Source organism: Macaca mulatta, chromosome X, assembly GCF_049350105.2.
Source record: "Macaca mulatta isolate MMU2019108-1 chromosome X, T2T-MMU8v2.0, whole genome shotgun sequence".
Taxonomy (NCBI): Eukaryota; Metazoa; Chordata; class Mammalia; order Primates; family Cercopithecidae; genus Macaca; species Macaca mulatta.
Genome location: NC_133426.1, coordinates 12,337,155 through 12,353,892, shown reverse-complemented (window position 1 = coordinate 12,353,892; position 16,738 = coordinate 12,337,155). Strand labels below are relative to the sequence as shown.

Below are 16,738 nucleotides of genomic sequence, written 5' to 3'. Positions count from 1 at the left end.
CAAAAGGCAAGATTCTTAATCTTTGATCTGTCAAAGCTGAAAAGCTATTGCTGCAACCTGACTTTAAAAGAAGATTTGAGATGTTACAATAAATTTATTTTTCATAGTTTTTGCATTGGTAGAGGGGGAGCTAATATGAAAATCTATAAAACCAAACTGATAGCTAGTTTTACAGACCCATAGTCGCGCGCACGCGCACACACACACACACACCCCCCACTATCTACACAAATCAAAATTGACCACTTTCAAAGCAAAGACAAAATTAGGTTAGAGACAATGTAATATTGATGCAACTTTTTCCTTCCTTTTTTAGTCTTTTTTTTTTGAAACGAGGTCTCTCTATGTTGCCTCACAAGTAGCTGGGATTACAGGCAAACACTACTGTTCCTGGCAATATTAATGTATTTTGATCCCCATGAAGGTTTCTAAATGTTTGGAAGAGATAAGGAATTACCTGAACATAGGTGATTTGTTTTCCATTTCAAAAATCGCACAATTTTGCAGGGTGATAACCAGTCAAAAGGAAAAAACAGCCCGGCCCCCACTGCCAAATCAAGGATAATCCAGGCAGGATAAATTAGAGTACTGTCCTGGGTCACTCAGAAGTAACATTCAGAGAATTAATAACTGGCATTTAGAACTATACGAAAGCAGAACATAAACAAATGAGGATTGTCTTTCCTAAGAGAAATCATAATGAAAGATAAAATTTATAGCAAAAGGAATTGAGCCATTGTGGTATTGCTATAGCTAGTGATTTCAGGCTTTCTTTTCTGGAAAATAATTTTGTTTGTGATTAGACTAATTTCTGCTGAGTTTAAGGTTAGTGAGATCTGTGTTAATTTTAATGTCTGAGCAATTGCATTCATTTTTTGATTTTTTTTTTTTCTTGAAGCTAATGCTGTGTGGTTGTTGATCTGAGCACTCTGTCTTTCCACATCAATCACATCCCTTCTGATGAACCCACTTATGTGAAATATGCTGGGACGGACACTCAAGTACAAGGGCAACTCTGGTCAGAACAACTCTCTGAGCCAAAAGCAAAGCTCATAAACAAATAAAATACAAATAACTTTACTATGTAATACAGTAAAAGATGGAATGAAGAGGCCCTAAATTGTGGGCAATGGTTATCTTTGGAGGTTGGGTTTATAGGGGACTTTTACTTTCTCCATCATTTATTTCTGTAATGTTTGTTTGATACTATTAAGGAATTTCCAATTTTTAAAATGCAAAAATGTCATTGTGGTTATGTTTAAAAGTTCTCACAGGATATTCTTACTGAAATATTCATGGGCTAAGCACTATGATGTCTGGGACTTGCTTCTAAATCATACAGTGGGAGAGGAGGTGGGTAAAAATACGGAAAATAAGATTAGACATGAATTGGTACGTAATGAGTCCACATGAATTCATATGATTGTGTCTACTTTTGTTTGAAAGATTTGTGATCAAAGATTAATAAAAATGGTAGGAGATAAACTTGGCAAAGTAGACTGGGGACTAAATGTAAAGAACTGTGAGTATAAGGAAGGTTTATTCTCTAGTTCAGTGCTCTCCAGATTTCAGTGAATGCAACCCTACCTGCGACAATATTGTTACATGCATGCACCAGTCATATGCTTATTTATTCATTCATTCATTTATTTATTTAAAATTATATACATGTACCATTGTACTATTATGCCATTATAAAACATACACAAACATAAAAAAGCTAGATAAAAATAAGCACAATTATTGTTCTAATATGTTCTTCCTACACTCTATGGACCTGGACCCCAGTTAGGAGCCCCATGCTTTGTGAATGTGGGGGCCCCTTGAAGTTTTCTGAATAGCAAAGAGTTTATTTATAAGAAACAGAAACTTACTGGCGCAGTAATGGGAGGTTGATTAGAAGGACCCAGAGCTACTTCCCTGAGGCTTCTCAAAGAACTCGAATGGACTGGGAAGTTGTTCTAACTAGATATGTGACTTGAACAAGGATGGTCACTTCCTTGTACCCTTCTTTTACATATATGCAATACACATAATGTGTTCTGCACACAGTCAGGATACAATATGCATATAAAACAAACAAACATTCCCCCACATATTATCTTGGGCAGTAGTATATTTAACACAATGATTATGATGATAATAATAGCTAACATTAATTGAATACTTACTCTCTGCCAGGTATTGTGGTAAGAACTTTACATACACATTTTTACTCAAAAATCATGACAACCCTATGGAAATCAATCTTATAATTGACTTTATTTTATTATGAGGAAATTGAGACTAGAAAAAGTAGCTTTCCCAACACGAAAGGGCTAGAAAATGGCAGAGTCAAAATTTAAATAAGATGTTTCTGACCCCAAACCCCATATCCGTAACAACTCATCCATATTGCCTCCAGAGAGAATAGTGTCCAAACCAGCAGATTGTTGTGATGATTAAATGAGATAATATAGTTAATATGCTTAGCACACTGTCTGACATAGGGCACACATCCTATTAATAAGTTAGGATTTTAGTACACAGAATGATATTTACTAAGATTTTCCACAGTAAACACCACTAATATCTCTCAATATCAAAACACCAATATTTATAATTATAATTGTAATGAAATAATGTTTTATTATTTAGTTAAACATTATTTATAATAACACACGCCTAAACTCCTTTCCTTCGCTGCCATCCATAACCACGCGTGGCTTTTGTTGTTGAGTCCCTGTGGAATGGCTGACTAGAGAGAGATTGCAATTGTGGACTGTGTTATGCCTCCTTCTCAGTAGGCTACAAAAGTAGAAATATTTGCACCTGGTGTACTCCTGTCGTATTCTTAAGGAGCCACCTGTCTAAGTAGGAGTGCATGTAACTTGAGCACTGAATGACCCAGGAAATATATATATATAATATCGATTTTATTTTATGACTGCAGGGTACTTTTAGAGATGTGACAGTCCTGGAAAGTTCTTTGCATTCCATTGGTTTCACTTGAACTGGTCAAATATACCACTTCCATTTCTTTCTTTTTTTTTTTTTTTTTTCAGATTTCATATTTTTATCAGCCAATCCAGATTAAGTATTTATTTAATAAATACTTAACTATTTACTCATGGTTCCCATGGTTACAGTAGCCATTTCTCCCTGATTTTCTGGAACACCCAAGATTTGAGATTTTGTCCCAGTACTACGCTGTAATTCCAAATTTGATTGGCAGCCTTAGCCTCTGTAGAGGCGGTGATGCATGAAGCCCTATGTTGAGAGCTGTGATCTGAGATGAGACTCACAGGTGCTGGTGTGTGGTCTGGTCTACATCACTGAATCAATACTTAATTTTGATGATCATTAAATGTTCCCTTTTGTAAGTTTGCAAATACTTTACTAAATGTCCCATCATTCTAAAGGGAATTTTAAGTTTCATAGTTGAGTTGCGGTGAGGGGAAGATAATGTCTTTGGTTTGTAGATTTTTGACATTTAGTCAAAGCAGATCTTTCCATCAAATAATTAATTTTGGCATTATTAATTCCATACATTTTATGTAATGAGATATTCTATAACTCTAGGTATTACCTAGGAAACTGCCCATCATCCCCTCTGTTCTTCTCCCTGGGAAGTTTTTTAAATGCTAGAAACACTGTGAAGAGCATTTGTGCTGACACAGTAGAATCCACCCCCACCAATTTGTAGCCCAAATAGCAAAAACCCAAATTAAATATGTGGGATTCTTGGAAGAAAGCATCCAGTAACCAAATACTATGAGCAAAAAATTAATTTATTACAGATATAGTCTCTAGTAATTCATAATAGCTTCTTGAATTTTAAATGTCTTTTTGCTATTTCCAATGCTTAAAAATCATAATTTTAAAACATTAGTACTGTTTTATATACATTGTGATTTCTTTTCTTTTCTCTCTCTTTTTTTGTTTTTTTTGTTTTACTTCTAAATATGAATGATGTGATCTCCAAGTATCTACTTGGAAAGAAAGGGGATAGGATTCATTGTTTTGCTCTAACATGGTAGAATTTAAAATTTCACATCATATACCTGGAGTTTTAACTATATGAAAAATAGCCAAATGTCATCACTTTCTTGGATATTTCTTTTACGTGTATATATATGTATAATATAAACAGAATACACCTGATTAGTACATTTCAACATTTCATCAATGTGACTTTTATCTCCTATTTTATATAAAATAACAAAATATACAGAGAGAAGAAAGGAGACATCTGTTCATCATACACACAAAGTAAATAAAAGTTCATGTATGGCTTCGTAAAGGTAGATTATGACGTGACTTCCATATTTATTTGTTTAAAAGCCTCTTGAGAGAACGTGTCAGTGTGCTTACGAGAGCGGCCATGGTGGTTGAGTGTCGCACCGAGAATCCAACATTAGGGTCCCCAGGGTTCTTTCCAGTGGCTGCTTCGGCAGCTTTCAGTAGACAAATGTAATTTATGACCACTTCATCGATCTTCCCTACAATTTCCTGCCGCTGTGTTTCTGAGTTCACGACTTTAACTAATCGCATGCAAGCTTCTGTTAGGCAACAGAGCACTTGAAAGCTGGAAGTCATAGCTAGGAGCATCTCCTCCGGGCTTTTCTCAGCCATCGCCATTTTCCTACAGGCACTTCCCAACTGTCTGGACTCAATGGACAACAGTTGCTTGTACTGAGAAAGTGTAAGGTCGTATGCTTCAGGGCGTGACTCCTCTTTCTTCTCCTTTGTTGCCCTGACGAGACAGAGCAGCTCATTGGCATCATTTTGGGCTGCAAGGAACCCATCAGGCATTGCATATGTGCTCTCCTTTAGGGCATTTATTCTTGCAATCCGGGCATCAAAAGCCAGGTTGCTGAAGTCCAAGTCATCTGGGCCTCGCAGGTCTTCTGCCCAGACCTTCAGCACTGACCCTCTGGATAGCTCCCCTCCTTGCTTCTGAATTGCCACAGCCAGACATGGGCTGCTTGGTTCTGGCGTGGCTTGAGTCATCTGTGGTCTATAGAGGCAAGCGACCTGGACGGTGGCCTCTCCCCTCTCCTCCTCTTCCTCACCATCTTCATCCTGCCCTCGGTTCAGGAAGCAATAGCTGAAGGGTCCCCGGCATCTCCAATTGCTGCCCTCCAGCTTCCGCAAGGGTAATGTCCTATACAGCTTTGAGTCTTTATGAGCCACTGGGGACCTTTTGTGAAACCTCCCCTCGGAGCTCAAGTGCATCGAGCTTTGGGAAAAACTTTTGGTGAGCTTCCTCCCCAGGGGGAGTTCTGCTCGCCTTTCAGAACTGGCCTCCTGTGCTTCTGTGATGCCTGGACACTTTAAGCTGACTGCACCCTTGGTTCTCTCTCGGAAGGTCTCCAAATCGACAGATCCGGAGAGGACACTGCTGCTATGTCTCAGAGCCTTCTGGCTGGGGGGTGTCCTGAGGCTTCCCCCTCTCAGATCCGGTGGCCGCCAGCTCACAGCCTCTCCGTATGCCTGATTTGCTTGGGAGAAATCATTAGGGTCTTGATTTGGAATTGGCACCTTTGATTCCGAGTGAATGTTTGATGGTAGCAGGATGGGATCAGCTTCAGGATGTTGAGACCAAGCTGAAGGCATGCCTCCTCGTCTCTCCTTCCCAGGCTCTGTCAAAGCTACACTAGGGGTAGTAGAAAAACAGAGAGAATCATTAAGCATCTCCTGGGAGGCCATTTTTACTACATCGCTACATGATGTCTGTCATTTCTCAAGGATGTAGTCTGGAAGGGCTGCCGTATGCTAAGGTCACCCTGCTTTCCAAAGGCTGCATCTTGATATCTCATAACAAATTTCCATTTTAATGAATATCAAGAAAATACTGGAATCTGTTATTTCTGGAACTGCTGATTCATTTGAAATTGTCTAGAAATCCCAAACATTTTCAGGGATTTCATGAATTGCCTTGCTACCAATATCTATCTATCAAGCTTAGACACAGAAAATAACTATGTATAGATTATTCAAATATATTGAAGATACTAAGTTTCATTTCAAGGGAATTAAGTTAAACCTGGCATCAGTTTCTTTCTTTCTTTTCTTTTCCTTACTTTCTTTCTTTTTCTTTCTTTCCTTTCTTTCTTTTAAAGAAGTGGCCTAATTTAATTAATGCAAATTAAATAAGTGAATCTGTTTAAGAGGACAGCATGAGGTTTGCCTGGTACAAAGTCTGAAGTTGAGACCTTGGGCCAGTTGCTCAACATTTTTTTTTTGTTTGTTTAAGAAAAGCTGTCATGTGAAGCAAATAATCCCCATCTCACAGAATATTTGTGAGAAGCAAGAGGTAACTCAGGTGAAAGTTCTTTATAAATCATGAAAGATTAAACAGTGTGACTTAGTTAGTTTAGAGGTAAATATGCAGTTGGGTGATGAGTTAGGTAATATTCACAGATAACTTTTCCAAGGCAGGTAAAGCCAGTGGTGGGTTTTGAGAAAGTAGAAAATCTTAAAAGAACAGGAATAGAAAATGACCAATATAAGATCTCACTAACTTCTATTGACCTGTATGAAAAAGACACTATTGATGACATAATTTGAAATATGAAAATATGAGAGAGTATCTGCTTTTGCCATATAATGACCAGCCAAGTGGATCAGTGAGGGGAATGCATACCATTGAGTGGTGGAGTAGTGAAGGTGGGATACAGAAGGTGGATGTGTTCTTGTTTCTATGTGTGTTTACACTTTATTATTTTGGGGAAAATAAAGCAGCTCATCAGACATAACCTCAAAATCTTCCTGACACTGGGGTATGTCAGAGTAGGGAGGAGTCAGTAAGATTGCTGAAAGGCAAATAATCTCTCCAAACCCCTCCAATCTCCCTGATACCCTGCTCTCTTATTCTTCTTTGTCCCTCAATAATGAAATGGCAGAATTAGAAATCAGATGTCTTGGGAAGAAAATCAAACTGTTATGTGACTCTAAGCAATACTATCATATAACTTAAAGTCACACTGGGCATTGCTAAACATCTGCATTTAGAATTTAGGAAAAAAACATATTGCTCCATCAAATTCTGAAAGCAAACACAGAGCAAGATTATAAAGCGCAAATGCCATTTTCACCTTTGTAATCTTTAGTATTTATTAAATACTAGGGGATCAATGATTGGTACTTTACTGTTCTGTGGCCTTTTAAATTCTACCTTTTACTTTTCTTCCAGACTTTACGTTTGTAAGTTTGTTGTAAATATGGTTTACATGCTCCTGGCATGTCATACAAAGTGCTAAATCCATCATTGCTGTACCTGTGGTTTCCTTAATCTTGGGGAGCCGATGGCATCCATCTCTCAATGTGCCAAACAGGGGTTCGGTGTTAATGGCTGTGTGCAGAGCAGGCACTGTCATTCGTGGACACATCCCTTCTGTCTGTGGGTGCAGTTCCTTAAAGGTGGCTCCGTGGTTGGGAAGCCCAGGGGCTCTCTCCTCTGAAGGAATGTAATTCACGCCTTTCCCAGAAGCGTCAGGAATCAAGTGCTTCCCTAGGGAGGGGCAGAGCGGCGACTCCACGGGTGTGGCGCAGGCACTGCCACTGCTGCCCGTGCCACAGCCTGCATCCACTGAAGAGCCTTGGGAGCTCTGCAGAGAAAAATGGCCCTCGCTTTGCAGCGATGACATCCGCTTGGCCAAGTGGTAGTCACAAAGGTGGGCCACACTCTCATCAGCCTCAGGAAGCTTGGAAGGATGGTCGCAGGTGGACGAGTCAGCGTCCTCTGGGTTATCTAAGTCTTTGGCTGAAGATGCACAGGTCACGTCAGTTAAGAAGTGGTCCCCTTGACCAAGTCCTGAGCCATCACTGGTTTCTCCATCAGGAGCTCCTTCTTCCTTCCCTTCAGCCTCCCTTGCCCCAAGACCAGAAGCTCTTGGAAAGGTTTTCCCCGTTGCTGCTTCTAATCCACTTTTTTCAGCCATCCCGCTTTCAGTGGCCACATACCATCTTTGGCTGTCCTTGCGAAAGGCAGTTCTCTCCAGGTTAAAAGTGCTCAGGTGTTGACTGTCCCGTGAAGACACAGTACCAAATTTACCACTGGCGTCCTCCTCCATCTCTGCCGTTTTGGTCCCCTGCTGTTTTTTTCCTATTGTGTTCCCATTAGAGGGTGCCTTCCCCTCACCATCGGCCAGCTTGCTTTTCCTTTTGCTAGTGCAGGAGTATGCCACCGACCCCATGTGCAGTTTGCTGAAATAGTCAGTGACTGACTTAGTCTCCATGGTTTCAGGCTCCATCTCCATGTGGTCTGAGTGAAGTAACTGCTTGGAAGGCACAACTTTGGGCGGGAGGTCAGTTGCTGGCCTAGCAGCCAGGGTGTGCGAGGACTTTGGATGCAAGCCCCCAGTGGGGGTCTTGGAGGCCGGGAACTCAGTCTGCTCTTCTGCAAGGGGGTGGTAGCCTTCGTGAGTGGCCAAGAACATGCGGGAGAGGTTTTCTGACTGTTTTTGTGCTGTGGCCAGTTCAGAACTCTCAGTCATTTCAGAAGAGTTAGTTTCATTGCCCGAGTCTGACGAAGACTCAGGACTATAAGCCCGCAAGATGGCTACACCTGCATGCCGTAAAAAACAAGAACTGATTAATGGATGCATCAGAGGCACTTGGAGACATGTAAGAATATGGGACCCGTTATTACTAAAACAAAATACCAAGTTTTTCCCTTTTCAGTAAGGACTCTGAGTTTATTGCAGTTTTTCCAGAAATGGGGGTGGGGGTGGGGGTGGGGGAGATGTGCCTTATGTCTTTAAAAAAGTAACAACAAAAGAAATCACATACACACAAAAAAACCTATGATGGCAGTTTCAGCACGTTTATGAAATGGGACATTTGTGAAATGGAGAACACCATGTAACAGAACTCCAAGGGCAAATGGCTTGGAAGGATGGAATGATATGGTTATCAGTGAATGAATGTAACAATTGTGAAAGAACCTGAATTGTCACTGGTCTGCTGTTCTTCTGACACGGATAGAGTCTCTAGAGCTCCCAGCGTGGAGACAACGGCATTATCCAGTCCCTTCTCACACTTGCCTTCGGCGCTGGTGGGCACAGCGTCAATGAGGGACACGGGGATCTCATCATTTTGCAGGCTGCCGCCTTTCTCCTTGTCCTCGGGGAAGGAAGCTGCCTGGCTCTGAGAGTCCTCTTCATCTGAACTGTCTCTAAAGCCAGGTGGGGGTGCGGCAATGGCCATGTTCAAGGAACGCAACAGGAAGTCATCCTCATTGTCATCACCTTCTGGAGGGGGCAGGGATGTGAGGTCAATGATGTCATCGCTTGACCCAGACAGGTTGAGGATGGCCGGCTGGTTCATCTCCCCCACCACGAGGTCCTCCTCACAGCTCACCTCGTCCTCATCCTCTGCGTCATCAGTGTTTTCTGCATAACAGATGTCATGCAAGAGGGGCTCCTCGATCCCCTCTGCAGCCTGGAAGCTCTTCACATCGCCTATGTTTGCATAAACAGAATTTTCCACAAACTGGATGCCCTCTGCCTCTGGAGTGAGATCCAGGCCCTTCATGTCACTGGCACTGCCGATGTAGAGATTTCTCTGCTTCTCCAGCATTTCAGGACTCTCATCTAGTAGTGTTTCATAGCCGAGGGTTGGGGGACTAATACCATCATCCAAGGCAAAGTCTCCAAAAATAAAGGACACTTTAGCTCCTCTCGGAGATTCCTGTGCTTTCTTCAGAGTTTCTGGTCCTGAGAGGGTCAATAGGGACTGCTGAGCGAGACTTCTATAGTCTGCCTCACAGGGGGCCTCCCCGGGCTGGCTCAGCTGCTGGTTAAGTGCATCTGAACTATAGGTGTTGTCTATGTACAAGTGCCGGTGCTCTTTTGGACATATGGTGCTGTCTGTGATCTCCACCGTCTTCTGCTTTGAATCTATGTATGTTATCTGGGCTTCTTGTTCCCCTTCGCCAATAAAGGTGGTCATTTGGGGTATACAGTTCCAATCTGGGCCAAGGAGGTTATGCTTCCCCTTGTTTTCAGTTCCTAAAGAGAAAGAATCATGCAAAGACACATTACTGTACTGTCTGGTTTTGGGTGGGGCAGGGGTGGGGGGGGGCTCGTCTCTGTTTTTTAACTTAATGGCTTGTAGCATCACTTGTGTAAATACAGTTTTTCAACTACCCAAATATAGTACTTGTTGATTTAGGCTTCAGGTGTAAGAATTCCTTGGGTTAGGAGAACCAACCTTAACAAAATTGATACTGCATAAATTGTAATTGCTATGTGATAAAATGTAATACCATCCGGGAGTAGGGAAGTATAGCTTAATTCCATCTGACCCTTGGTTCTATTATTAAAAGGCTTCATTCATATCTACGAATGTAAATATACAACATGCCTTTTACCCTTAAAGGTGAGATTTCAATAGGCCATTATTCCAGAACATTAATTGTTCTTTTTTTGTAAGGTGAGATCTAATATTCCCTACTTCATGAAGGAAGATATTGAATGTTTTCCTCATTGAGTTCAGAGATAGTCAAGGATTGTCAGAGTTTTGCCATATGGGAAATTAAAATAAATATTGTAATGATAGTACAAAACTTCTATCTTCAGTCTTTTGATATCCTAGTAGATGTTAAAATATTCATGTATAAATGTCAGCATGCATGCCTGTGTGTGTGTGTGTGTGTGTGTGTGTATAAAATGCATAAGGTGGAGTGGTCACAGGTAAGGTACTTTTCTCTGTAATTTCTAAGCATAATTAATATTTAGATTAATTTCAATTTTTGTTTGTATCACGGGAACTCCTGAAAATTTGTTTCATGTTCCTCATGGATTAAAATTACAAAACCCCAATTTAAATACTATTAGTTTGTTTGCTCTTCAAGCATCTTTCAATCTGGAATTTTGATGTGGAGATTTGTTCTGATATTTAACAAGACAGAGAACTGGGTCATTCTGTTGATATTGCCTTATAGATTCCAGAGGCAACATTTTGAGAAAATTTTAGGGCCATACTATTCTCCCATCCATTCCCTCAAATTGTCCCCAGCACAAGTTTGGATAACTGACATCAGATGTGCAAGACATATGGGAAAAAAGTACAGTTTTACCAAAGAGGTTTTTGCTCCCGGCAAATCATGCAATGGACTTAATGCTGAACAGTGTTCATGGTCATTTTTAATAAATTCATGTATTTTCATGAACAATAAGAGATATAATTTTGAAGACATTGAATTATACACTAGCCATATTTGCATCTTACCTTACAATAAATAAACCTCGTGGGGGGTCAGCATTATTTTATTAACAACAACAATTTAGATTATGACTGGGTGTGCACGTTGGGGGAAGTGTGTGTGTGAGTGTGGATTGTTGCAGGAGGAAGAGTAGTTCAGCAAAGTTGCATTGTAATGCAGGTTTAGGGCTTGGCAAATATTTTCTGTAAAGGGAGGCCCAGATAGTAAATATTTTGGTTTTGTGGGCCAACCATTCATTTGAGCAACTACTCAATTTAGCTGTTTTAATATGAAAGGAGCCATAGATGCTACATAAACAAATGGGTATATGAGTTGAATGGTGGCCCCCAAAAGATATGTCCACTCTGTGAACGTGACCTTATTTGGAAAAAAGTGTCTTGCAATGTCAAGGATCTTCAGATGCGATTATCCTTAATTATCTGCATGGGCCCTAAATTCAATGGCAGAGAGAGATTTGGGCCACACAGAGAAGAGGGGAAGGCCACGTGAAGACAGCGGCAGAGACTGGAGTTAAGCAGCTACAAGGAATGCTGGCCACCAGAAGCAGGAGGAGGTAAAGAGAAATCCTCCCCTAAAGCCTGTGAAGGGAGCATGGCCCTGTCAACATCCTGGTTTTGAACTTGTGGCCTCCAGAACTGTGGGAGAATAAATTTATGTTGTTTAAAGCTCCCAAGTTTGTAAGAATTTGTTCTAGCAGCCTTAGGAAAGTAAAACAATGTGTGTGGTTGAGTTCCAATAAAACTTTATTTGCAAGAACATGATTTGGCCCATTGACCATAGTTTTGCCAACTCTGGTTTAGATGAACAAGAAAATTGAATAGGTCAGCAGGCTCAAAGCAAGTTGATGGATACTTACTAAGACCCTCCTAAAGCCCAGAGATGCATACATATCTGGGGCCAGGGATTTTGAAAGTGCTTGAAGCCTAATTTTCAAGATAGAGAAGAAGAAATGGGGGCTGTTTCTTATTAGAGATCTTGACTAAGATCTGGGATCAATTTGAGGTGAGAATAAAATATGTGCTCAATCTGGCTTCCTTCCAGAAGGGTCTACTGATTTGGCTTCCTGGAATAATTTTGGAGACATGGAAGAATGTGGGTTGGGAGCTGGGGTCTATTCTGTGGCCCAGTCTCCTACAGTGGAAGGAGAGAATGGACTAGAGAAGAACTGGCCTGATGGAACTTCCACTCTGTATTTCTTGGCTGTCAGATCTTTTGATCTTTTGGGAGTTTCTGAAGAGAAGAGAGTACTTTCAGCACTCGCTGGCGCTCTCTCTCTCTCTCTCTCTCTCTCTCTCTCTCCCGCCCTCTATCGTTGAGAGTGGGGATAGGTATTTGAAACTGGGAGAAATGATGGTGAGGCTGAAGTTCCATTCTTTCCCCACAGTAAGAATACTTTTTGTAACTATATTTTTGCCTCTTTAAGTTCTGTTAAAACTTACGTTGTGGGTCACTATGAATTGGACAGAGTGGAGACCCTTATTACTGTAATCATGTTTAGAATAGTAGGTTTGGTTTTCTTCATACACCTCTACAATCTTTACAGTCTATGAGGAAAGGATTTATTTTCCAGATAAACTTTAACATTTGAAAATAAAATTTGAAAAAACAAAACAAAACTGGTTTTCCAATGGGAAACAATTGTGTCAAATTGCTGAACAGCTCTTTGGAATTTCTTTTCTTTTCTCTTTTTTATTTTTTTTTGTTTCTTAGACACAGGATCTTGCTTTGTCATCCAGGCTGGAGGCTGGAGTGCAATAGTGTGCTTGGCTCACTAAAGCCTTGACCTCTCGGGCTTGCGTGATCCTCCCTCCTCAATGTCCCAAGTAGCTGGGACCACAGGTGTATGCCACCACACCTGGCTAATTTTTAAATTTTTTTCATAGACACAGTGTCTCACTTTGTTGCTCAGGCTGGTCTCAAGCTCCTGGGTTCAAGTGATCCATCCGCCTTCAACTCCCCAAGTGCTGAGACTATAGGCATGAGCCACCGAGCCCAGCCTTCTGTGGAATTTCGAAGGTCAGCATTAAATTGCTCTAAATCTCCTAGCTCAATGAAAACATGTGGTCATAAAAATGTTTACTGCCAAACCCAGTGCACGTCTATCACCTCCTTTTTGTTTTTTCTTTTTCTGTATTTATTTTTAAACATTTGTGTCTCTCAGGAGCTTTCTTTGCCACATGTTCTGTCTTTCTCTCCTTTCTGTGTTTCTATTACTTTCTAATTTATTTATTTATTTATTTATTTATTTATTTATTTTTGAGACAGGGTTTTGCTCTGTCACCTAGGCCAGAGTGTAGTGGCGAGTCATAGCTCACAGCAGCATTGACCTCCTAGGCTCAAGGTATCCTCCCACCTCAGCCTCCCATGTAGCTAGGACTACAGGCACATGCCACCACGCCTGGCTCATTTTTATATTTTTTGTAGAGATGAGGTCTCCCTTTGTTGCCCAGTCTGGTCTCAAACTCCTGTGCTCAAGTGATCCTCCTGCCTCAGCCTCCCAAAGTACTGGGATTACAGGTGTGAACCATTGCACCCGGCCTCTATCTCTGTCATTCTCGGTTCTTTCTGCCTCTGGCTTTTTTTCTTTTTTTTCCCACTGCAAATTATTAATAGAAATGCTGAGCATCATTTTAGATGATGTACCTAGATTATTTTTCTAACCCTTGCAAGCTAGTTTTTTAACCCCATTTTACAAATGAAGAAACTCAAGCTTAGAGAAATTAAAAAAATCAGACACCTCAAGATGTGACTGGATTAAATTTCAGATTTATTTGACTTGAAAGTCCAAGTGTTGCCTTCTATCATACTTTATCCATCGCTTCCTGTTTCTAGCTTCCCTTTTTCTATGACTGAGCTGCTTCCACTCACCTGGCCATCATAGTAAACTGTGTGTGAGTCTGTATGTGTGTGTAAATGTGTCCACATATTGCAATATATTTATGGAATAAAGTTTGATGTTTCTGCTCAATTTAACAGTGAGAGAACTTCCTTCCCTTTTTTTCTCCCCTCATCTTCTCTGAGAAATGCCGGGGACCGGGGCCGGGGGGAGGGAGAAAAAAAGAGAAACAACAGTAAAATTTGTTTGTAAGAATTCCCCTTTCTTTTAAAAGAAACCCCAATTATGGAACCTCTGATTATAATTTTTTTTAACGGGTCAGTGACTGTGCCTAGAATGGTGGCATCTGTCCATCAGTGCCATTTACTAAGCATCCACTGTAGATGGAGTAAAATGCTTAAGTAACTGAAGAAAAAATGTCCTAAAACCAATGAAAACCACCTACTGTCAAAGGATAATCAATTTAACATTTGCAGCCTTCCCTGTCCTCACTGTGGGGATCTTTTTTGCTGTCAAGTAGGTGAACTGAATTATTTGATGTCTTTGCCATCTTGGTGCTCCTATTATGGATCCAAGGTGGCTGCCATGGTGGAAAAATTTTCTTCTAGTGTCCCCAGGTCCAAGTGCTAGGCAATAACCACGTTTTCCTGTTTGTAAAATTCCCAGAATCCTGGGCATAACTCTGACTACAGGGAGGAGTCCTCCCAGACCCTTGGGCCTAGGACACCTTCAGGAGAGACCAGCCCTAAAGCAGAGGCTCACAACTCATGTTCGGGCATTCCATCATTAGTCCTCTGGCCCTGACCTCTGTAAAAGTAAGGCCATGAAAACCCAACCATAGAGACTTTCATGATAATAAAATCAAGGTTGGAGCAAGCACCCTGACACTTCTGAGTGATGTGTCAAATGTGGTGAGAAATCAGCATTTTTCTTTTTAACAATTAGCCCACATCAGAGGTATCTGAAGGCTTTTTGCATTGAATTTGGACATTAGATTTTTTTGTGGGTACAATTTTAACTTTAATTTTAATTTTTATTTATTTGTTTATTTTGAGACGGAGTCTGGCTCTGTCGCCCAGACTGGAGTGCAGTGGTGCAATCTCAGCTCACTGCAACCTCCGCCTCCCGGGTTCAACCGATTCTCCTGCCTCAGCCTCCCGAGTAGCTGGAATTACAGGCACATGCCACTATGCCCAGCTAATTTTTGTATTTTTAGTAGAGATGGTGTTTCACCATTTTGGTCAGGCTGGTCTTGAAAGCCTGACCTCGTGATCCGCCTTGGCCTCCCAAAGTGCCGGGATTACAGGCGTGAGCCACCGCGTCCGGTCTTAACTTTTCAGAAAACATCCTTTTTATTGTTGTTAGGTGGGGTGTTTGCAGGGAGGTCAGTGCTTCATGAGTTCAGGAAGAGAATACCTGTTTCCTGGGTCGCTGTGTTTTTCTTGTTGGCCATGTTAAATATCGACCTCCTGGAATCAACAAGCAGTCGGTAGTATCCAGCTGTTAAGCAGGCCAGGTTCATGGCATCTGAGGATTCCATCAGAAGTGTGATGGGCTACACAAAAGAACACTTTGGTTAAAGCCATCCATTCTTAATAACATCCCTGGAGTGTCAACGGCTGCATTTATGCTTATGGAAAAAGGAGTTATTGAACAAACATTTCATGGGAGAAACCCAAGGCAGGAGAAAAAGCCAAGGATAACACAAAGTGCCTTACTGAAAAACATTCAGGACACACCCTCTAAAAAGCCTGGACATTTTGAATCTCTTCCAAGTCATATATATGTCTGTCTATCTATCTATCTATCTGTCTGTCTGTCTGTCTGTCTGCCTGCCTGCCTATTGCCTGCCTATCTATCTATCTATCTATCTATCTATCTATCTATCTATCTATCTATCTATCATCTATATTTGAGACAGGATCTCACTCTGTCGCTGAGGCTGGAGTGCAGTGGTGCAAACTCGGCTCACTGCAACCTCCACTGCCTGGGTTTAAGCAATTCTTAATGCCTCAGCCTCCTGAATAGCTGGGATCACAGGCATACGCCACCGCGCCAGGTTAATTTTTGTATTTTTAGTAGAGACGGGGCTTCACCATGTTGGCCAGGCTGGTCTCCAACTCCTGATCTTAAATGATCTGCCCACCTCAACCTCCCAAACTGCTGGGATTGCTGGTGTGAGCCACCGCAACTGGCCCCCAAGTCATATTGAAATGAAAGAAAAATGAGATTGTTTTCTTCCCAAATAGTTAACATTTTTAACATTTAAAAACAATTAAACATGTTAAACTGGTAAATTAACATTAACTAGTTAAGTTACCGTTACCTCAGTTACCAGCAGTGAACTCACAATCTGAAAATTACAGGAAGATTAAGTTTTGGGTTCACGGTGTAAATTAGTGTTAAAGAGAGGTAAAATTTAAGTGGAAATTACTGCTAAGATTGAATGAAAAGTGCCAGAGATCCAGTAAAAAGTTGCTTCTAGAAGAAATAGTAAATTTACAGGAGCATAAAACAGATGGGAGTTGAGAAAAGGCCTTACTAAAACTCTCTTGAAACAATGAGGTTATTATACAATTGGACATGGATTTGGGGCTTATAGGGAAAAAAAAAGTGTTGGATGAAGCAATTTTTCTCATTGAGTTAGGAAGGGTGTGTTCTTGTTGAAAAAGAAAAGGTGAGAGAGAGAG

General features: G+C 41.0%; 1 protein-coding gene across 1 annotated transcript in view; it reads right to left on the bottom strand.

Annotated features, from left to right (window-relative positions):
* Positions 1–3,913: 3,913 nt before the first annotated feature.
* FRMPD4 (FERM and PDZ domain containing 4) overlaps positions 3,914–16,738 on the bottom strand; it is a 589,912-nt gene continuing 577,087 nt past the window's right edge. The window contains exons 14-17 of the mRNA XM_015126938.3: positions 15,465–15,603; positions 8,931–9,995; positions 7,262–8,551; positions 3,914–5,633 (exon numbers count right to left, since the gene is read on the bottom strand). Coding sequence (XP_014982424.3) covers positions 4,309–5,633; positions 7,262–8,551; positions 8,931–9,995; positions 15,465–15,603 — 3,819 coding nt within the window. The 3' untranslated portion in view covers positions 3,914–4,308. The remainder of the gene's footprint in view (positions 5,634–7,261; positions 8,552–8,930; positions 9,996–15,464; positions 15,604–16,738) is intronic.